The following is a 23,934-nucleotide window of genomic DNA, read 5'->3' as shown; positions in this document are numbered from 1 at the left end:
CTCCACTCAGCTCAGCTGAAGACTTTGCCTCATTCTTCAAGCAGAAGATTAATAACATCAGAGAAAGCTTAGGCCTACAACACCTCTTCCTAACTACTCAGCCCTCCTCCTCCAAAACAACTTTTCCACCATTAGAGATCAACTTTCCACTCTACTCTCAAGATCACATCTCACCACCTGTGCACTTAACCCGATCCCTTCCCACTTCATCCCAAACCTCACAATAGTCTTCATCCCAACCCTAACCCATCTCTTCAACCTATCACTAACAACTGATGTTTTCCCCTCATGCTTCAAACATGTCTCAATCACACCCATCCTCAAAATGCCCTCTCTTGACCCATCCTCCATATCTAGCTGTTGCTCCATATCACTTCTCCCCTATGCCTCAAAACTACTCGAACAACACGTTTATTTCGAACTGTCCTCCCACCTCTCCACTTACAAAAATCAATCAATCAAATTTATTATCGCCAAGTACATATTACATATATACAAGGAATTCTTTGTGGCAAAGAGGCAACATAATATATAACAACAGATACAACAAGTAACATCTAACAAGACAGATACAGTATATAGTCTACACATGACGATTTAATTGTTGAACAGAGAGTGGATAGAAGCTGTTCATATGGCGGTTGGTACTGCATTTGGGGACTCTGAAGCGACGTCCTGAAGGGAGTAGTTGGAATGAGGAGTGTCCCGGGTGAGAGGGATCGGATGAAATTTTTATTACAGTCGGGCTTCCGATAGCATCACTCCACTGAAACTGACCTGACCAAAGTCACCAATGACCTACAAACCACCAAAGCCAAGTGACCCTACTCTGTCTTTCTCCTCCTGGACCTGTCCTCTGCTTTTTACACAGTGGACCATTCCCTATTGCTACAGACCCTCTCATGTTTTGGCATCACAGACTTGGCCCTATCTTGGATCTCATCATACCTAACAGACAGGACATTCAGCATCTCCCACTCACACACCACCTCCTCAGTTTGCCCCCTATCTGTTGGAGTCCCGCAAGATTCAGTCCTAGGGCCCCTGCTCTTCTCCATTTACCTCTTTGGACCACATATCACCTACTTACTAAAAAAGAATCCCACAATGTCTGTCCGCTATTCTATGCTTCTTCTCCGCTAGATTTCTAAAACTTAATATGGACAAAACAGAATTCATCATCTTTCCCCATCTCACTCGATCCCCTCAACGGACCTATCCATTAAAGTAAATGGCTGCTCACTCTCCCCAGTCCCACAAGCTCGCTGACTTGGGGTAATCCTTGACTGTGATCTTTCCTTCAAACCACATATCCATGTCTTTCCACTTTCTGCCGACTTCAACTCAAAAATATTTCCCGGATCTGTACATTCCTCAGCCAAGAAAAAACCCTAGAGCATACACTCATCATCTCCCGCCTTGACTACTGCAACCTCCTACTCTGTGGGCTCCCATCTAACACTCTCGCACCCCTCCAACATATTCTAAACTCTGCTGCCCAACTAATCCACTTATATCCCCGCTATTCCCCAGTCTCTCCCCTCTGTCAATCCTTTCACTGACTCCCCATTACCCGGAGACTACAGTTCAAAATCCTAACCATTTACAACTTGTCTCCTCCATATATCTGTGACCTAGTCTCCCAGTAGTTACCTGCACGCAACCTCCGATCCTCACAAGATCTTCTTTACTCCCTTCTTATCTCTTTTTCCCACAATTGCATACAAGATTTCTCCTGTGCATCCCCCTACTCTGGAACTCTCTACTCCAACATATCATAGTCTCGCCTACTGTGGAAACCTTCAAAAGGAACCTTAACACCTACCTCTTACGACAAGCCTACAACCTGCAGTAACAACCAAACCCCTGCATGACCAGCTCTACCCTCACCTACTGTATTCTCACTCATCTCTTGTAGATTGTGAGCCCTCGCGAGCAGGGTCCTCTCTCCTCCTGTACCAGATTACTATACTTGTTTTTTATTATGCATACCCATTTTAATATGTAAAGCGCCATGGAATAAATGAAATAATAATAATAATAATAATAATAATAATAATAATAATAATAAAATGGGAATTCTCAAACAAAATGTCATCAAACTGGAAGTAGTACAAAATATATAAATACATAAAAGAAGATATATTAGAGAGGGAACGGCAGGTATTTTTTAATCAAAGTATATTAGAAAAGTGATAACATTATTACAATAAATAGACATTTAAGATTAAATCAATATTAATTTCAGACCACCCCTCTAAATGAGATCTCACAGACAGCACTTATTATTCAATGCCACAAAGTCATGCTATCATTAATAGAAGTTATAAGTTATACCATGAAAAATGACGTATCTGCATAATAGTTGAACTGTACTCTGGAGGCGTCCATTTTTTCACCAGGAGACATGTTATTAATTAATGAAGCAGGAAGAAGAATGGATGCACCACTGTTTGCTGAAGCTTGGGAACCCAAAGATACCTTTCCATAAAAAGAATAAAATGACAGTAATACAAATAGTATCGATCTACAAATCAATGCCAGTAACAATAAACAATTAAATATGAGGGTATTTATCATTCCTGGTATAAAAAGTCATAAATTATTGCGCACACTACATTGTATAACAATTTCCAACTTTTTTTGTTTTTTCGCCACTCAGTTTTTGTATAAATTTGCTGAGCTTAGTGAAAGGATGAGTGATCAATTGTGCCCTGGCAAAGTCACTGTAATTTACAACAGAAATTTCTGTAAATTATAGTGCAAATCTACCACAGCAATTGATTTTCTGCAGCACATACTGCTGGAGATTTATTTAGAGGTGTGTGTTTGCACTGCAGTGGCTTCTTATTTCTCTCTCACTACTAAAAGTAGCACACTGTGTTGAAAAATTCATATAAGATTGCTGAGGGCTTGCAACATTGGGTACATAGACCTGGAGATCGTTATGGATATTTTTAATAACACTACTGTTATTAATATGTTTACATTTTTTGTTAAGCAATGCAACTGTTGCAATGTATTGACACGTATCCTACCTGTAGGCCAGATGAGGAGCTGACACTGAAAGATGTTGCTGTGAAAGAACTGTCGTTGACTTTACTCACTGCCAGTGCCAAGGACTGAGAGGTCACATTTATGGAATTTCCAGGGAAAGTCAACTGTAAACCAATTTTATCCACTATTTTAATTAACCTATAAATAGAAAAGACACATTTAGGCAATCCATTTTGGACACAGATCTACATATGCTAGAAACTAGTGATGAGTGAACGTGCTCGGATAAGGTGTTTTCTGAGCATGCTCGTGTGCTGAGTGTCTTCGGCGTGCCCGAAAAATATGTTTGAGTCCCCGTGGCTGCATGTCTCGCGGCTGATCGACAACTGCATCACAAGTAGGGATTGCCTGTTTGTTAGGCACACCGAAGTCATTCGGTTAGCACATGAGCATACTCGGATAACGTCTTATTCCAGCATGTTCGCTCATCATTACTGGAGACCAATAACGAGAACTACATCTCAGAAAGCTCATAATGTTAGAGGGATCTGCCATTACTCAGATCCTGGTGATTCACAAGAGATATTTTAGACTGATACACAATGAATTACCTGTTAGAAACTGGTCCAAGAAGAGCTTGAGAGACATTTAAAAAAGAGTTTATGGTATTGAGAAAATCTGGTGCATCATCAGCACTCACTTCTCCTGACAACATGTTTTCTAACTGGGACACAACACTGTTTACAATGGATGAATTGAGACTTCCGGAATTGAGGATGTTTGAAATTTTTTTCAAAGTATCTTTGAAAAAGAAAAAAAAGGAAATGAAGCAATTATCTGAAACTTCAGGGAATACATTTTGACAAGCGTTACTGGTAATGTTATACATTTCATTGAAAAATAATTTTACAGTGTGAGTGAGGTATACACAGTAATGCTAACGCTTTAAGGGAATACTGACATATAACTGTTTGCAAAAAACAATTCTTAATCCTGGTGCTTATGTACCCGGCTAGTATGGGAACGCTATCATACATCCCTGAATTTTGCTTGTATTACGTCCACAGTGGAGTGATAGACAAACCATTGTGAACATGGAGAGCAATGAATAGAGCAGTCCCCTCTCGTCCCTGCTTTGTCTGCATAGTGGACTTCTTCCAAGGCAGCACCAAACCTGTCCACATGTGGTGGTGTGTGGTTTTGTAGCCATTTTTTTCAATCCTAATCTCTTCAATTGAGCCAAGCTTTTGAAGGTTTTGACCATGATATAGTAATATTGCTTCTGTAGTTCTGCACAAATGGACATTCACACAGTTGTGTCATGCAAAACATGCATGACAAAACACTGATTATTAGCAAAAGCTATTCACCTCTACATTTAATTGTTATCCTAGTAAATGCATTAAATTTTAGTTATACATGGACATTTTCTAAAACATACAGTCATTACATACAAATCTGCATACATGTATCAATATTAAACATATACAGGAACAAGACCAAAACTAGATATTGCAATATTATATTGTATGGGAGTGGAGATTGTCACACAACTGAGAGAGTACTTCAGGTTTACCTTTAGTGCTTGGCGATTTTGTAGTGTTAGCTGTAGTATAGACAGTGGTATATGTAGTAGTTCTTGTAGGTCCACTGTTGGCTGTAACATTCGATTCACTATTAGTTGTCCTTTTAGGGCCACTGATAGTTGTTGTCTTAGGTCTTGTAGAAGTTTGATCGCTATCTTCACTTTGAGTCGTAGTCATTGATCCTTGATCACCCGTTGCATTGGACCAACTGTTAACAGTTGTTGTATTACCAAGGTTAACTGTTACATTAGTTCCATTATTAACTGATGTACTTTCACTGTTAATAGTAGTTTTTGATTTACTGTTTGTTGTTAATGTAATGTCACCTTTACGTGTTGTACTAGAATCAATATCAATAGTTGTACTGAGATCAGCATCCAGAGTTGTGTTAGATAAAATATTAAAAGTTGTACTAGATCCTTTGGTAAAAGTTGTAGAAGGTCGACGGTAAACAATTGTACTAGTTCCATTAATAACAGTTGTACCAAGTGCTCCACTGTTGTCGGCAGTTGTTGTCTGGACTCCTCCAGTGCTGCTCCCTCCGCTTCCAGAACTGCCATTGGTATAACAGGCAGGGAAAGAGATATAGCTGCAAAAGGAAGAACACGCTTACAGTTTGATAATGTTTGTTGTCCCTCTTTTCTGTAGGGAGTTACAGCTGTAACAAGTAAAATGTCCTGCGACAAAGCCAACCAGTTCCTCGATCACTTTGCCACCGGCTTCCACACTTTCTATCCTGTGACATTCCCACTCTCAACATGGGGAACTTTACCACCCCCGCTGATGCTCCGCTCTCCCCATCTGCCACTTATCTTCTATCTCTAACCTTGTTCTTCGGTCTTTCACAGCTTACCAACTATTCTACATGAGGACAGCAATACACTGGACCTCGTCTTCTCTCAGCTCAGTGTATGACTTTACTAATTCCCCTCTCTCACTCTCTGACCACAACCTTTTTCTTTCTATGTCAAGAACTGTCTCCCTGCTCAGTATACCCCCACTTACCACACATTCAGAAATCTACAATCATCTTGAGTTCCGATTTCCTCCCTCTCCTGTCCAGACTCAGCATTGTCACATTGTAATAATACATTACAGAGCACCCTGGATGAAGCAGCAACCTGAAACAAGTAGAATGACCCGGCACAGACGATGGCAACCCTGGTTCACGCTGCAGACATGTCTTCTCCAGCGCTGCTCAAGGTGTGCCGATCGTCAGTGGAGAAAATCACTTTCAGAAGAAGACTTCATCCAGTATGTTCATTCTCAAAATTTATTATAGAAAATATTGGAATCCGGCTCAACAGGACTGGACTTTCCTTTTATTTTTCAAAAGAAATTATAGTGCATACAAAAGAAAATGTACATGGTCGAAATGAGCCAGTCGATGTGTTTCGACTGCACTAAGCAGTCTTAGTCATGGGTCTTGTCCTGAATTAGGCCTGTTTCACACTTCCGTTTTTGTGTCCGCCAAACGGATCCGTTTCCGTTTTTTTGACGGAAACTGATGCAGACGGATCCGTTTTTTAAAAAACGGATCCGTTTTTTTGACGGATCCACGGTAACCACTAATGTAAGTCTATGGGACAAAAAAACGGATCCTGCAAAAAAATGGCGGATCCGTTTTTTTACGGAAACCAACGGATTTTGACGGATTTGAAAAAACGGAAGTGTGAAACAGGCCTTAGGGCCTCTATTGATCTTTTTTGTACTTTGTTTCTCTCATCTACAAGAAATTGCTCATCATAGCACCAAATTATAACTATACCTCAGCATTACGTATGAGGCCTTTTAATAAACCTGGCTTCTATCCATGTCAGAAATGCAAAACTTGTAAAACTCTAAACAATACACTGCGTCCAACGGGAATACGGAACTCACTATTCAGGATTGTATTACTTGCAATACAACAGGAGTCATTTATACAATAAAGTGCCCTTGCGGCAAACTATACGTGGGGCGAACAAAACGTCCACTTAATGTCCGCATTAATGAACATTTAAGAAATATAAGGAAGAATTTCATAGGACATCCCCTCTGCAAGCATTACGCAGATCATCATAGGGGATCAATTAATGGCACAGTTGTAACCGGTTTACAAATTGTCCGGAGAGATTGGAGGAAAGGATATTTAATTAAAAAAATGTCCCGTGCAGAAACTCAATGGATTTTCAATTTGGATTCTTTAATACCGAGGGGCCTTAATTCTGAGGTTGAATTGTTTGCATTTAATTGAGAAAATAGGGCAGAATATAATGGGTTAATATGCCAAGATAGTAACTGCAGGTTTAAAAGATGACCATTCCCCCTGATGGACCATCCCTGACGAAGGAAACCGAGCATATCCGAAACCGGTAGGAAAGGAATTGGTCGTTATCGCACTCCGGATTCCATCACGTGACCATTGACGTCACGAAGGTCCTGCTGGCATCGCAGAGACAGCAGTCACACGCTGAGAACTACCACGCTAGCGCATCGCTGGATCTGTGAGTACCCAGAGTGTCTGTCAGCGGCCGAGACAGCGCTCTAGAAGCTACTTGCAATCTTGTGACTTAACTCTGCCCTGCTTTCATGAAAGCTCAGTGCGGTACAACAGAGGAAACATTTTCCTCCTTCAACGCAAGCATGCATATCCCGCAATGAATGTATTTGAGGTAAATCTCTAATTGTTCCTTATTAATATGGAATTATTTTGATTAATTTATTATTTCTTTTTAAACGGCCCTACTTTTTATACAGTTTTACTATTTATATTATATTTTATATTTCATGATTTTAGAGTTTATCTAGTATGATATTATATAAATGATACCTCATCGCAGACACACATTTATGTTTATCATTAATTTTTACAACATTGTGGTGTGTTGTTCTGTCCTGCAGCGGGTATTACTATTACTAGCGCCCCCAAGCACATATTTTATTTAAAAGTTGAGCCGGACTCCAATTTTTTCTATTATCCTTGATGTGAGGCCAGGGTGAGGCCGGTGTCTGAGCCCCAGGTGGATGAGCATAGAGCAACTGGGTGAGCTGGAATTAATATTTCAAAACTTATAACTCTGCTGTCCAGCTGACCAAACAAGTCTACTTCACCACCTTCATCACATCACTAATGGACAATCCAACAAGACACTTTGAAACTTTCCATTCCCTCCTGAGACCTAAAGTTCAGTTCCTGATTATCAACCTCAGCACTGACGATCTGACCATGTATTTCCTAGAAAAAAATCAACCATATCCATCAGGGCATTTTCACACAAACCCCTCAGAGCCTGGATCATCTTCCCTCCTGAACTTTAAGCTCACTTTTCACCTTTGATCCTGTTAAGTTAGAACCTACCAGGCTCCTTGCTTCTTTTTGCCCTTCAACCGGGACCAGTGACTCTATTCCCTCATATCTCCTTCAGTCCCTTACCCTGGCTGTCACTGACCTCTACATAACTATCTTCTTGGCCCTTAGCAATCTGTTTTCTGCTCTTTACACTTTGCTGAAACTGCCCTTACTAAAATCTAACAATCTACTAACAGCTAAATCTAATGGCTACTGCTCCCTGCTGATTCTCCTGGATCTCTCTTAGCATTTGACACTGTGGATCATCAGCTCCTCTTCACTATGCCCCGCTCTATAGGCTTCAAAAATACACTGCTCTCTCTTGGTTCTCCTTTTCCTCTTTGCCAGCTCCTTCACTGCATCTTTTGCCAGCTTTTATTCCTCTATGCTTCCCCTTACTTTTGCGGTTCCTCAGGATTCAATCCCAGCCCTCCCCTCTTCTCTCTATACGCCACTCCTATTGGACAAACTATCAGCAATGCATGAGACAAGTGATCAAAATAAAAATTATACATGTCCCACAGTGGGACTGAATAAAAAATTGACAACCGTAAAACAAAACATGTGAAAAATGTAAAAAAAAAAAAAACAACAACACACAAATCATTAAATCCAATACGCCACTCAAAATGCAGCATTTCTGCTAAAACAAAAATAAACAAATAAGCACATATAAGGTATTGCCGAGTCTGGAATATCTTTTGACGACCGCCGTAAAAAAATAATTAAAAAAACGCTAAAAATGTTACTTTTCATCATACTGACTGACAAAAAAAGTTAATAAAAAGATATCAAAAAGTCATATGAAAAAAAAAAATCGGATAAATTAAAATGCCAAAAAGTCCCTCAAAAACCAAGCCCTAATATAGGCCATTCAGAAAAAAAATAAAAAAAGTTACAGCTTTAAGAATATGATGAAAAAACAAATTCATTTTGCTAAAATAAAGTTTTTAGCCTGTAAAAACAAAGCATGAGAAAAACATTATAAATCTGGTATCACTGTAATAGTACCGACCCGATAAACAAATCAAATCGGTCTTATCACTTTTACTGAAAGGTGAACGGTGCAAAAAGAATAAAATAAAAACAATAACAGAATTGCTGGGTTTTGTTTATTCTATGTCTGAAAAATCTGAATAAAAAGTGATCAAAAAATATTATGAGCCCCAAAATAGTACCAAAAAAATCTGCAATTCGTCCTGCAAAAATTAAGCCCTCTCACAGATTTGCTCGCCAAAAAATAAAGTTACAGCTCACAGAATATGGTTACATAAAATTTTTTTTTTTATAAAAAAGCATTTTTACTGTGTGATGCCAGCAAAACCTAAAAAAACCCTATATAAATCTGGTATCACTGTAATAAAACCGACCCGAAGAATAAATCCCCCTTATCACTTATACCGCACGGTGAAGGGTGCAAAAATAAAAGTAAGATCTTCTCTTGTATAGCTGTTTATTTGTTCCTTCTACCTCCCAAAAATCGGAATAAGCCTCGTCTCACATATAATGCGGCTCTCTCCACTGAGTACTTACGTCGGAGTTTCCATGTAAATTATCAAAACCTCGATTCAGACACAAAACCCCGGACGGATCCACTCACTTATGAGGCAGATGGAGTCACTTTGGACTAGTCAGTGGTCTAGTGGTGTCTAGAGTTGAGCGAAACGGGTCGAAAAATTTCAAAAGTCGCCGACTTTTGGCAAAGTCGGGTTTCATGAAACGAAACCCGACCCTAGGATGAGGTCGGCCACGAGGTCGGCGACTTACGCGCCAAAGTCGCGTTTCAAAAGTTTGTTTTGCGCTCTTTTTCAGCCAATCAGGATCCACGGACACTGTGGGCAACGTGATGACATAGGCACGGGTCACCACCATCTTTCAGAAGGGCATGCAAGTGATTGGCTTGCTTTGGTGGGCGTCACAGGGGGTATAAAAGGGCGTGCACGCCGACCACCATCTTACTTCTGCCGATCTTAGCATAGGGAGAGGTTGCTGCTGATTCTGTAGGGAGAGTGTTAGGCAGGGAAGAAGAAAAAAAAACTGCTTCTGCTGCTAGCGATTGTGCCTGTACAACACACCAGTCACTGTGTGTGCAGTGCAAGGGGAGGCTATATTGTGGTGTATCAGTGGTGTTGGTTGTTGGGCTGCCTTCTAAGGCTTCCTGACAGCTGCATTGCTGTTTACCCACTGCTCTGCAAACTGCTTTTTTAAAAGCAATCCCAATTTTTTTTTTTTGTCCTGCTGAGGTACTGAGCTGCAAACTGCTTTTTTAAAAGCAATCCCAATTTTTTTTTTTGTCCTGCTGAGGTACTGAGCGTGCATGTTTTCACACCATACAGCGGTGTACGCTCCTCACACAGTACCGTGTAACGGCTGTTATCACAGCCACAGTGAAGCTATCTGTGTCACTCTGTGAGAATAAGTCAAGGACATGTTCCGTTCTTACAGACCTACACTCTAGGGAGATTCCTACTCTGCCCAATTCTACATACACCTTGTAGTTTGTGATACACTAGCCAATTTCTGCCTGTGACATAGCTCTGTGATATTCAGTGGGCCTCACACAATCCAAAAGTGTCCAGTGTCCACAAGTGTCTGCAGAAATTCAAAATCTCACTTATCCTCTAGTCACTTTGGTCACAGCTGTGCCATCGAGCCTGTGACATAGCGCTCAGATATTCAGTGGACCTCACACAATCCAAAAGTGTCCAGTGTCCACTAGTGTGAGCAGAAATTCAAAATCTCACTTATCCTCTAGTCACTTTGGTCACAGCTGTGCCATCGAGCCTGTGACATAGTGCTTAGATATTCAGTGGGCCTCACACAATCCAAAAGTGTCCAGTGTCCACAAGTGTCTGCAGAAATTCAAAATCTCACTTATCCTCTAGTCACTTTGGTCACAGCTGTGCCATCGAGCCTGTGACATAGTGCTCAGATATTCAGTGGGCCTCACACAATCCAAAAGTGTCCAGTGTCCACAAGTGTCTGCAGAAATTCAAAATCTCACTTATCCTCTAGTCACTTTGGTCACAGCTGTGCCATTGAGCCTGTGACATAGCGCTCAGATATTCAGTGGGCCTCACACAATCCAAAAGTGTCCAGTGTCCACTAGTGTGAGCAGAAATTCAAAATCTCACTTATCCTCTAGTCACTTTGGTCACAGCTGTGCCATCGAGCCTGTGACATAGCGCTCAGATATTCAGTGGGCCTCACACAATCCAAAAGTGTCCAGTGTCCACTAGTGTGAGCAGAAATTCAAAATCTCCCCTGTCCTATAGACACCTTGTACCTTGTTTTACATTACTATATAGTTTGTTGGATTTTGTCTACATTTCTACCAAAAATGAGGAAGGCTGGTGGAAGAGGCCGTGGAATTGGGCGGGGGTTGGCAGCTGGTAATGATGGTGTTGGTGGTGGATCTGATGGTAGTGGCAAGAACAAAATAGGACCGAATGCAGGAGGTGTTGAGCCTGCGTCATCGTCTGGCTCCATAAGGCTTCGAAGGCTTAGTTTTCTAGGAGTTGGCAAACCGCTTTTAAAGCCAGAGCATCAGGAAAAAGTTTTGTCTTACATTGCTGACTCAGCCTCCAGCTCTATCGCCTCCTCTTCTTCAGTTGTAAAAAGTAAAAGCACTGAGTCGTCATTGGAGGCTCATGTTCATGAACCACACCTTTCCTTGTGTCCTTCACCCCAACCAAGATTGAAGGATGACGCAGGCCATACTACTGATTACTCCATGGAGCTGTTTTCACATACCATGCCTGGATTATCAAGTCAAATGGTGAATTACCCAGGCCAAGATGAATCTGACATGGAGTGCACTGATGCACAGCCGCTGATGGATGATTCTGCTGGTACATTCACTCAGAGCACTACATTGTCCTCGCAGTGTACAGAGCCAGATTCTGACCCTGATGAGACTCAGGTGCCCCTTCCCGCACACTATACCACCATACACGGTGACACAGAGGAAGGTGCACATGACATTGAAGAGGAGGTGATGGATGACCCAGTTGTTGACCCAGATTGGCATCCATTGGGGGAAGAGGGTGCTGCTTCCAATAGCTCAGATGAGGAGCATCCACAGCAGACATCGACATCGCAATAGCTGTTATCTGGCAGGCCCGGAGCACTCCAAAGACAGGTTCCAAAAATCAAAAGAGTTGCTGGACAGCTTGTCCACAGGGTCAAAAGATCACAGCGTGCTAGGCCGCAAAATGTCTGCCAAAGTAGGAAGAGTGCAGTGTGGCACTTTTTGAACAAAATCCTCATGATCAGGCCAAGGTTATCTGTAAGAAGTGCGCAAAGACCTTTAGCCGAGGGAAAAATCTGAAAAATTTGAATACCAGTTGCATGCTTAGACATTTAAACACCATGCACTTGCAAGCGTGGACACAACACCAAACCTCAAGTGCCACATGTGCAACTGATCACAACGAAGGTAGTCAGCAACGCTACATTGTTTCCCCCACTGTAAGCCCACCGGTTAGCACAGCAGCAAATGTTGAGGTGTCGTTGCAAGGCCACAGCAGTCAGGGAATCCCACTGTTATATCAACGAAAGACTGATTCTAGGCCATCAGAAAGAACACCAACTCCATCACCATCATCAACCCTCTCTCAGTCCGCCCTGTCCACCGCTACTTCCACCATATGCAGCTCTCAAGTCCAGCTCACCCTCCCAGACACTATGAGTAGGTCAAGAAAGTACTCAGTCTCTCATCCGCGTACACTGGGTTTGAACGCCCACATTGCCAAACTAATCTCGTTTGAGATGATGCCCTATCGGTTGGTGGAAAGCGCAGCTTTCCGCGAACTCATGGCCTATGCAGTACCACGCTATGACCTACCCAGTCGCCACTTCTTCTCTCGCAAAGCCATCCCAGCCCTCCTCCATCATGTGAAAGACCGCATTGTCCATGCACTCAAGCAGTCAGTGAGCGGAAAGGTGCACCTCACAACTGATGCATGGTCCAGTCGGCATGGCCAGGGCCGTTACGTGTCCATCACTGCGCACTGGGTTAATGTGGTGGATGCAGGGTCCACAGGGGACAGCGGTGGTGGGACAGTGCTGCCTAGCCCACGGTATAGTAAACAGTTGGCTGTAGGCGTTCGATCCTCCTCCTCCTCCTCCAGAAGCGAAAGCTCGTCCACAGAGCGCAGTCGTACGAGCACTCCATCTGCAGCTGCCACTGTTGCACACGAGGTGTCCCCCTATCGAGCAGCTAGTGGAAAGCGTCAGCAGGCTGTGTTGCAGATGATGTGTTTGGGCGACAGACACACCGCCGAGGTGCTGGCCGAGTACTTGAAGCGACAAACTGAGTCATGGCTGGGCAGTGTACATCTTGAGGCAGGCAAGGTAGTTAGTGATAACGGCCGTAATTTTGTGGCAGCCATAGCCCTTTCAAAACTCAGCCACATACCTTGCTTGGCTCACACCTTGAACCTGGTGGTGCAGTGCTTCCTCAAAAATTATCCGGAGTTAACAGCCCTGCTCCAGAAGGTGCGAAGACTGTGTGCGCACATCCGCCGGTCGCCTGTACACTCCGTTCGTATGCAGAAGCTGCAGCGATTGCTCCACCTTCCCAACCACCGCCTCATTATCGACATTGCAACAAGGTGGAACTCCACCCTGCACATGGTGGAGCGGCTGTGCGAGCAGAGGCAGGCCATAATGCATTTGTGGGAGGATACACGGCCAGGCACTTTGAGAGCAGACATGGAGTTGACAGGTGTGCAGTGGTCGAAGCTGAAAGACCTCTGTAAAGTCCTTCAGTGTTTTGAGGAATGCACACGGCTGGTAAGCGCAGACGACGCCATCCTAAGCATGAGCATCCCACTTATGCGTCTGCTCATGCAAACTTTGACGCACCTTAAGGAGCAGGCTTCTGCAGCCAATGTTGATGAGGAGGAAGAGGAGGAGGGAATCCTTGATGACATTCAGCCATTGTCTGCTCAGGGACCTCTCCTGGACGAGGTGGAGGAAGAAGAGGAGGAGGAGGAGGAGGAGGAGGATGATGGGGATGATTACTTAGGGGAGGAGGATGCATCTCGTGGGGCAAGTGAAAATGTTGGCGTGGCAAGGTCTGGTACAGGGTTTGTGCATGACTGGAGGGATGTGGGTTTGCCAGAAAGTGCTCCTCCAACCAGCACTCGCAGTGCATCATTGACACCGTGAACATTGGCCCACATGTCAGATTATGCCTTGCAGATCCTAAAAAGGGACCCCCGCATTGCCAAAATGATGAACGATGACGACTACTGGTTGGCCAGCATCCTGGATCCACGCTATAAAGGCAAATTACAAAACATCATGCCACAGGAGAACCTTGACCTAATATTGGCTAATAAACAAGCAACTCTGGTAAAATCGGTTGCTTGAGGCATTCCCAGCACACAGCAGCGGTGATGGTTCTCACACGAGCCGTACGGGCCGGGGTCAGCTTGGCAGATGTGTTCGTGGTGCACACAGAAGAAGTGGCGTTGGAGACAGGGGTTTCATGACAATGTTGTGGACTGATTTTTCAAGTACCGCTCACACAACTGGTAATACTGCATCGATGGAAAGTGACAGGAGACAGCAGTTGTCAACTATGGTTACAAACTACTTTTCCTCCCATATCGATGTTCTCCCACACAGGTCATTCCCCTTTGACTATTGGGCCGCTAAACTGGACACCTGGCCTGAATTGGCAAAATATGCCTTACAGGAGCTCGCTTGCCCAGCTGCAAGTGTGCTATCGGAAAGAGTCTTCAGTGCAGCTGGATCAATCCTGACAGAAAAAAGGACCCGTCTGTCAACCCAAAATGTGGATGATCTAACCTTCATTAAAATGAACCACGCATGGGTTTCCAAGGATTTGGTCCCACCTTCCCCTGATGACACATAGGGTGACAGAAAAATGGCTTGCTTTGGTCCACCTCTTCCTGGGACTTGACCTATTTCGCCTTTTGCATCAGCTGAATGTCCAACATCAACATATGCCACTTTCTAAAACTCCCTAACTGTGCTGCCTCCCCCCCCCCCCATGGCCGGGGTCACCACCTAGCGCACGACACCGTGCGAGTGCCGTTGCCCTGGACAGGTGGGTAGGCCGACTCTTGAGCGCGGGCACTGGCACAGGGTCCCTCATAGTGCAATCAAGTGTCTCTGACGGTGGTGGTGCACACCCGCCGTCAGACACGCCGCCGTACTATGAGGGGCCCAGTGCCAGTACCGACGCCCACGAGTGGGCCCCCCTTGCTTGGGCAGGGCCCCAGCATTTGCAATCTTTACCTCTCCCTGCTCCTCCGCTGTGTAGTCTGGGCCGTCAAATCCATACTGTGCCTGACACCGTTTGAGCCTGCCTCCTGAAGTATAGACATATATTTTGAATGTGTACGCTATCCATACATGTTATCTGGGGATACGGTACCCTTTCTCACCTTTGTGCAATCACGTGCAATCCATACTGGGCCCAACACCGTCTGAGCCTGCCTCCTGATGTATAGATATATATTTTGAATGTGTACGCTATCCATACATATTATCTGGGGATACGGTACCCTTTCTCACCTTTGTGCAATCACGTGTAATCCATACTGGGCGTGAGAACGGCTGGCGAGCTGTTAAGCAAGCTACAGCACCTGTGGTTTGCATACGTAAGTTTTTCATTTTTTCAGGAATGACGGTTAGGCCTAATTCCAGAACTGCGGTTGACCTGCACTTACTGGGAAATCATTGTTCGCGGGTAATAATTGTAATCAGTGATCCCCATCACTAACGTTGTTCAGTGGGTTATCTGCACCTGTAAGCGACAAACGCTGGCCTTTTCAGTGTAGCGCACATGCAGCCACGGACATGTAAGGGCATGACACACCAGTTATTGGCCAATCTCATGTGCCAGAGCCTCACGTGTCCCTCTAGTAAGCCGGACTCGGACCGCGGGGCATGACGGAGTCTCGTTCGTTAACGGAATTAAGCTTGCAATGTGTGCATCTGTTCTGTAGCTGGCATGGTTGAGGTTTCCCAGGTGGAGTCGAATTTAACCGTAGGCTCCACTCCTGGTGGTGCCCTTCTGGACATTCCTTTAAGGTTCAGCTTTGCAACCATACTGCCCACGTAAAACAAACACTTTGCCTTCATGAACGCTGTTTGGAGGGTCATGACTCGTGGGAATAACGCCGCCCAATCAGTTAACCTGCTAGAGAGATCGTTCGTTGCTCCCAAGCATGACATCACACTCCCTAGGAAGAAGGTAATGCCACTGTGGCGACCGTACTCCTGGGGGCGACACAAGTGCACTGATGCCCAGCCACTGCTCGATGAATCTGCTGGTACATTGACCCAGACCACTACATTCCCCTCGCACGCTACATGGCCTGAATCTGACCCTGATGAAACTCAGGTTACCCTTCCCATATACAGTTCCATCTTACACGGTGACAAAGAGGAAGCTGCAGATGAAAGTGCAGGTTCGGCCCACCCGCCATCAGACACACCACCGTACTATCAGGGGTCCTGTGCCAGTGCCGTCGCCAACGAGTGGGCCACCCCTGCTTGCTCAGAATCACAGCACTTGCAAAGTTGAAATACTGTGCAGTGAGATGGAAGATGGGGACGACGAGGAGTCCAGACAAGTACAGGGATTCCCTAGCGAGGAGACTTATTTGATTGTTTTCAATGTTGGGACAGCAATTTTTGGGGAGCACTATACTCTGGAGAATGATAGATGGGGCCCACCATACACTGGAACATTCCAAAGGTGGACATCAGACACTGGAGCAGCATTTACAGGGCCCATTATACACTAGAGCATTAGAAATGGGGCCCATTATGTTTGGAGCATTATTTGGGCCCATAAGACAGTGGAGCTTCATCCATGGGGACCAACATATACTGTAGCATTATGTGGAGCTCATCATATACTGTTTCAAACATTATATGGGACCAATGATTCTGTATGGAGAAATAGATGGGCCTCGTCATGAGATGTAAAAAGTGAAGTATTTTTCATTGTACTATACCGCCATTTCTCTGCCGTATCGGAGCATGATGAGTTGTGGTATGTGTTAAAGGGGCGCTCTTTCGCCCAGGGCACATGAAAACCTGGAGCCAGCCCTCCCCCCCCACAACTGTAGCCAAATAACCCCCATTTTTCAGTGCGTAACCTGTATTATGAAGTTAATTAAGGTTGACAAGCTTAAGTAAGAAGAATTGATGCTTTTGGCATTCAAATGGGCACTGTTGGTGTGTTTCCTGTCCTCCTCTCACTGCCGACTTTTATTCCCCATTGACTTACGTTGGGTTTCGTGTTTCGGTACGACCCCGACTTTTCCCTATAATCGGACGATCTTGCTCGACCCGACTTTTGGAAAAGTCGGGTTTCACGAAACGAAACGCGACCCTAAAAAACCAAAAGTCGCTCAACTCTAGTGGTGTCCCATCATTTTAGGCGCCTTTTTAGCGCACAAGTGTGGGCGACCACAGATCTGTGCACACCTAAAAAGATGGATACCACCGCAGCCGACACCAAACAGACTCCAAAGCAGGGCTGTGGAGTCGGAGTCGGAGTCGTGGAGTCGGAGTCGGTGCTCATTTTGGTGGAGTCGGAGTCGGAGTTGGAGTCGGTATAAAATGGACCGACTCCGACTCCTAAAATAAATAATAAATGGGGTACAGTAATTCAATGCAGGATGTGCTGAATATTTTTTCATAGGAATTTGGGAAAGTTATGAAATGTCCTATAAATGGCTGTTCTATTCCTGATCTAAGGCTACATTCACACACAGCGTTTTTCCTGTGTTTTTTGAGGATACGTTTTTCAGCTGCAAAAGCTGATCATCTTTTTAAAAAACCGCATCACCTGAAAGGTTTTTGAGCTCATAGATAATGTTTTCAATAGCAAAAGCAGATTAGAAATCTGCTCTATCCATTTATCCATATCTGTCTATCCATATCGTATCTGTACCAAAAAGAATGAAAACCGGGTAGTACACCAATATATATTCTGTTCTATCTAAATATCTTGATTATGGGATCATAAAAATGATTAAATGTCTGAGTTTCATATTGTACTACAATAAATTTTTCACTTAAATATAAGCAATATGTGTGGGAGTCGGAGTCGTGGAGTCAGAGTCGGAGTTGGAGTCGGAGTCGGTGTAAGAGAAATTGAGGAGTCGGAGTCGGAGTCGGAGTTGCAGGTTTGGCTTACCGACTCCACAGCCCTGCTCCAAAGTGTCTCCATCTGCCTCATTGTACGTGGTTCTGTTGAGGTTTTCATCAGAATCACATTTTTGTGGATTTAAACAGAAACACAGACATAAATGTTCAGCACAGAACACAAGAATGTGATCCCAGCCTTATTCTGGAAGCAATATAAAAATATAATATACCCCAAAATGATACCAATAAAAACCCTAATTTGTCCCGCACAAATCATGCTCCCACTCAGGTCTGTCATCTGTCACTGGAACTATAGGGGGTTCTCACATTACTGATAGAACAAAGACTCTGGAAAAGCGACATGGCTGCCACACCCTCAAATAAAATCTAGTGAATCATGCGCTCCCGAATCCAAATGCCCCCCCTGAGCCCCACTGTGCTTAAACCTCAGTAAGCGGCCACAGGTTTAACATTGTTGTAATAGAGAGAAGGCACCTAATTTACGGGTGTGTATCGCCAGAAGCACAAGCTGGGCACAATGTATAGAGGCTCTACACTATATGGGGGCACAATGTATGGGTACTAGACTGGGAGATTTTAAATTCTGCAGGAAAAAAGACTGGAGTGGATGTTATAAAATACTGTATTTTTCGGACTATATGATGCACCGAACCATAAGATGCACCTAGGTTTTAGAGAATGAAATTGAGGAAAAAAAACTGAAGCAAAAAATGTGGTCACTGGTCAATTCTGTGTTTAATATCCCCTATCCTGGTATATATGGTCCCCTCATCTGTATCCTGGTATGCATGGCTCCCTCATCCCTATTCTGGTAAGCATGGCCCCCTCATCTCTACCTTGGTGTGCATGCCTCCCTCATCCCTATCCTGGTAGGATTGTTCCCTCTCATTCCTATCCTGGTAGGATTTTTCCCTCTCATCCCTATCCTGCCAGGAATGATCACCCTCATCCCTATTCTGGTATGCAGGGCCCCAATCTAGTTCTAGTATGCATGGCCCCATCCCTATCCTGGTTTGCAGGGCCTGATAGGCCCCCATCCTGGTATGCATGGTTCCATCTTTATTCTGGTATGATTGGCCCCATCCTGGTCCTGTTATGCATGGTCCCATCCTTTTCCTGGTATGATTGGCCCCATCCCGATCCTGGTATGTATGGCCCCATCCATATTCAAGTATGATTGGCCCCCATCCTGGTCCTGGTATGCATGGTCCCATCCTTATCCTGGTATGATTGGCCCCCATACCGGTCCTGGTATGCATGATACCATCAGAAAACATAACATAAAAAACAAAAAAAATTACACTTACCTTCCCAACACTCCCTCAGAGAATACTGCCGGAATACTCAATGCTCTGCAAGCCGGGACTATGTGCATGCACAGCAGTGAGCATTCATTGCTCTCTAGCGAGCACAGTGTCAGCTGGAGACTTCCTGCTGCTGCCAGGCAGTCATGTGTGCTGATACTTATCACGTCGCAGCCAGACTCAGGGCCTGCTGTTCCGGCGTCGGCCACTAGGAGGCGCCGGACGTCACTGCCAGACTCAGGGCCTGCAGTTCCGGTCTCGGCCACTCGGGGGCGCCGGACCGTCACGTCGCCGTCGGACTCAGGGCCTGCTGTTCCGGCGTCGGCCACTAGGAGGCGCCGGACGTCACTGCCAGACTCAGGGCCTGCAGTTCCGGTCTCGGCCACTCGGGGGCGCCGGACCGTCACATCGCCGTCGGACTCAGGGACGGCTATTCCTGCCTTAGCCACTGGGAGGCGCCGTGGTTCGCTCCAGGGTGAGGGTGGTGGCAGAGAGGGGGCTCCTGCACAGGCATCTGGTGGGCGCAGGCTCCGCCCCTCTGTCAGTCATGTAGGGCTTACTGCATGTCCATCTGGCCTGGTCCGGGGGCGGTCCTGGTTACATCATCGGGCCGGGAACCTGTGAGGGAGGACCTGATCCCTCAAATACCTGGGGACTGGTCTTGCAAGCCGCCGGATATATTCTTGGTTCCCCTGCGTGTTACTGTGTGAATTTCTATAGTGTATACTCTGACCTCAGCCTGGATTCTTGACCATTCTATTGCCTGCCATTTTTGTACCTCCGCCTCTCTTCCGACTTTTTGACGCTGACCTTTGCTTGGATTCCTGACTCTCCTTCTGCCTGCTGATTCTGTACCTCGCTGCCCTCCTGGTTTTACTGACCCTGGCCTGGACTTTTGACTCTCCCTCTGTCTGCTGATTTTGTGCCTCTGCGGCGCCCTGGTCTCAGACTCCTGCATCCTGACCTTGATTACGGGTTTTAGTTTTGACCCCTTGGTGGCCGTCCTGCTCTGGTCCACTGCTAATCTAGACAGCTACCTCCTGGGCCTTGCTACAATTCCAGATCCCTGTATAGGGGTTAAGGGTCTCGGGGTTACTCGGGGTGCTGTCCCCACTGCAGCCCAGATTCGCAGACGGCCGTCACAATACTTAAGAGAAATTAATATTCATGGAATGGGGTGAATATTTATTTCTCTTAAGAGAAAGAATTGACTTTTCATCTGTATGTTGGCTTTTGGATTTAAGTACTGATTTCTGGTGGGTCAAGAAAACAGACTTATTTGTGTAAGCCTGGAATACAGACTTGAAAGCTGATATTTGATATAACATAGTGTGCTCTTATCCTTGATGAATAGTGAGGTATACTGATATGCTAATCATACACTGTATAGCCCAGATAGTTTGTTGCTTTGTAAAACAGAGGAGGAAAATCTATGCAAATAGATTACATAATCAAACAAGGCAACTTGGTCGTCACCATTCTTCTCCTCATCTGTGAGGGTGGACTGAAGGACAATGGGTAAATCTAAATATAGGTTACATGCCTCAGTATAAAGAGACTCAAGCCCCCATTACACTTGGCGATATCGCTAGCAATATCGCTGTAACGTCACCGATTTTGTGACGTAGCAGCGATATTGCTAGCGATATCGCCATGTCTGATACTTACCTCCGACCGGCTCCCCCGCTGCTTATCGCTGGTCGCGCGAGAACGTCCTGGATCATTTCTCGTCGGGCGCTTCCTGCTAGGCTTCATGTGGCGCCGACGCGTGGACGCGGGCGGGAGGACGTCAGGATCGCCGCGTCTGACAGGTAAGTAACGACCCCCGACCCCTGCTATGTCGCTGGTGAGATCTGCCTGTGTGGCAGCTCACTAGCGACCACTTAGCGATGCACCAGTGATCCATATCGTTGTCAGGATCGCTGGTGCATCGCTAAGTGTAACAGTACCCTCAGAGACAGAGAGACTAAGAGAAAATGACACATCCGTACATTCTGGAAAACACCAACGGACGAGAGACAGGACTGCAGCCAATCCATCATGGCACCATCAGGAGGGACACAGATCTATCATGCTACAGGAAACAACCTAGGGGTATTCGGCTTCGGTTAGAAGGATCGGATCTGCTCCGTTGACCATTACTGAACCATGGATACATTTGGAGAAAGCAAGGATTGGGGCCCGCTGATCGCCTGGAGATGTTCGGATAAGCCAGGTGGTGATTCTCGTGTGAACTGGCTTTGGACCTAGTATGGACGCAATGGACTTTCATCTCCCTACGCTTGTCATTACCTCCTCTCTGTGTGTGTACCACAGGTGGGGTAGCCGACGCTGGGAGCTCTGACGTAACATCTGCCATTATCCCGGCAGGTCAGCGGAAGGGTAAGACTCTGTAATGTACACCATCTTGGGTAATTTTACTAGGACTGTTCTATGTGTCATCTGCCTATTTTGTGATTCAAAAAAGCATTGCCACACTGTTTTGCCTTACCCCCACCCTGTATTGTCTGAGTACCGTTATGCCCATGTTAACGGGAGAGGGGGCGTTAGGTGGGACGATCCCTGGTCAATGCGGTTCCGGCTAGCGGACTTGGGCGCCCACTGACCCCCCGATTCCCCACAAAAAGTATTACAGTATATTACATCAGCAATCAGACAAGTAAATGTTAAAGCCCCATATAGCAGCAGTATGAAAAATAACAGTAAAAAAAAAGCAAAAATAAACACAAAATGTAAACGTACAGATATGCAACTATACCATCACTTATATGATTTACACAGAAAAGAAAAAAAAAACAATAAAAATTTAGTATTTTCATTATACTGATACAAAAAAGTGGAATAATAAGTCATATGGGAAAAAATGGTATCACTAAAATGTCATCTTGTCCTTCAAGGAGTGCAGCCCATCAACATCAATTTTTTTTCTATGTGCAGCCCATTTACCAGGTGGCGAAGTCTGGGACCCCTAGACTATTATATACAACCAGGTAAGTGCATTTCCACAAAATAAATGGAAATCTAAATTCAGTGTTTTGTAATACTCCCTGCTTAAAACTAGTCTTTAGGACATAGGAGCATTGATATATGAGCACCTCTTTGGATATCTGCAGCATGAGACAAGTTTAGTAGGACACTAAACTGACCAAATATTTAAGGGCAGTTTTGTAGGTGCAAATGTAACTATTTGCCACATGTATGAGAAGAGCTACAAGATGAACTGATTTACAGGAATAAACAGTAAGTATTAGTATTTGTGCATATGGTTTAGACCAAAGAAAAAGAAAGAAATGAAAATGACGAGAACTCACCAGCTGGAGAATGGACAGTTCTCAGGACAACAGCAGTAATCTATATTAAATACAAGAATACATCAGAAAGAATTCTAACACCAACATCCCCTTAAATTCTATAAAAGAATACAAAAATTATTGACAAGCAAAAATAGATTTGCATACTATTTAAAGGGGTTTACTCTATTTTGCAGTATCTGATAGGGGTGGTTTAGTGCACAGTATATGCAGAAAAAGGAAATTATGTCATAAACAGGTTTTATTCATGCATGCATTCATTCATTCATTTCAACAATGTTTCAACACTTTCTAGACCTGAAACTATAGGGTGTGAAAAGGCACCCCAGTTTTGTCACACATATGGACCACCGAGCTACAAATATTTTTTTTTATATATTTAAATATAAACAATTTGTTACTACCAAATAGTATCATAGAGCAAAACTGAAGAATGAAAAGAAGATTAAAGGGAACCGGTCACAATGTACATGGAGTGTGATCAGTTGACAGACGGTACAGAAGAAGATGCTGAGCAGGACAATATGTAGGCTTGTTGGAAAAAAATTCAGATAACTTTTATTTTACTAATTTAAATCCCTGGTGTTTGTATGAGTCCAGTGGGCGGTCATTCTATTCATTAACAATCACCACTGCATGAACAATCATACAACAAAGACTGTCAATCGGTGAATAAGAACGCCTACTAGGCTCGTATACATAAACACTCCAAGGATTTTGATTAATTAAATCCAAGTTTTTCTGAAACTTTTCCCACAAAAATGTATATCAATCATGACAGGTTCCCTTTAAAGCCAACTTCATAAACTTCAAAAAGTAAGTAATGTACAAAATCATCTACTTACCGATTTTATTAAAATACTGTATATATTCCTTATATGGATTCAGTTTATTACAAATACTGGTAATATTTGCAATATCCAATAGAAAGACACTGCAGTTCTTTATACTATGCATTAAAATGAAAGAAAAAAGGAAAAAAAGAGTATAAATGAAACAATAAACATATCACACAATAGAATAATCTGAAGCGGAGGAAACAGACCACGAGGACAATTCCTTATTAATGATGCCAAAAGCTAGAGTCTGGCTCTGCATCACATTTGTGGCAGGTCATATAAAAGTGTTCTGCTTTGTACTAAAGACACTTGTCAGGAAGAGGCTGAAAAATTCTGAGATTGTAGTAGTCACTAAAAGTGTCATTTTGTGTTGAATTGGGAGAAACCACTTGTCATATTAGT

The 23,934-nt window shown here is 44.2% G+C and overlaps 1 protein-coding gene across 2 annotated transcripts in view; it reads right to left on the bottom strand.

Moving 5' to 3' along the window:
- The window catches only part of ADGRG2 (adhesion G protein-coupled receptor G2), a 231,688-nt gene that overhangs the window by 55,838 nt on the left and 151,916 nt on the right, over nucleotides 1-23,934 (bottom strand). For both annotated transcript variants that reach the window (XM_073565881.1, XM_073565882.1), the window contains 6 exons: nucleotides 23,539-23,642; nucleotides 22,694-22,733; nucleotides 4,574-5,172; nucleotides 3,609-3,798; nucleotides 3,039-3,195; nucleotides 2,338-2,481 (listed from right to left, as the gene is read on the bottom strand). In XM_073565881.1, coding sequence (XP_073421982.1) covers nucleotides 2,338-2,481; nucleotides 3,039-3,195; nucleotides 3,609-3,798; nucleotides 4,574-5,172; nucleotides 22,694-22,733; nucleotides 23,539-23,642 — 1,234 coding nt within the window. The remainder of the gene's footprint in view (nucleotides 1-2,337; nucleotides 2,482-3,038; nucleotides 3,196-3,608; nucleotides 3,799-4,573; nucleotides 5,173-22,693; nucleotides 22,734-23,538; nucleotides 23,643-23,934) is intronic.

This window comes from Dendrobates tinctorius, unplaced genomic scaffold (genome assembly GCF_039654945.1).
Source record: "Dendrobates tinctorius isolate UK_male_01 unplaced genomic scaffold, ASM3965494v1 ptg000016l, whole genome shotgun sequence".
Classification (NCBI taxonomy): domain Eukaryota; kingdom Metazoa; phylum Chordata; class Amphibia; order Anura; family Dendrobatidae; genus Dendrobates; species Dendrobates tinctorius.
This window is presented reverse-complemented; position numbering and strand designations above follow the sequence as displayed.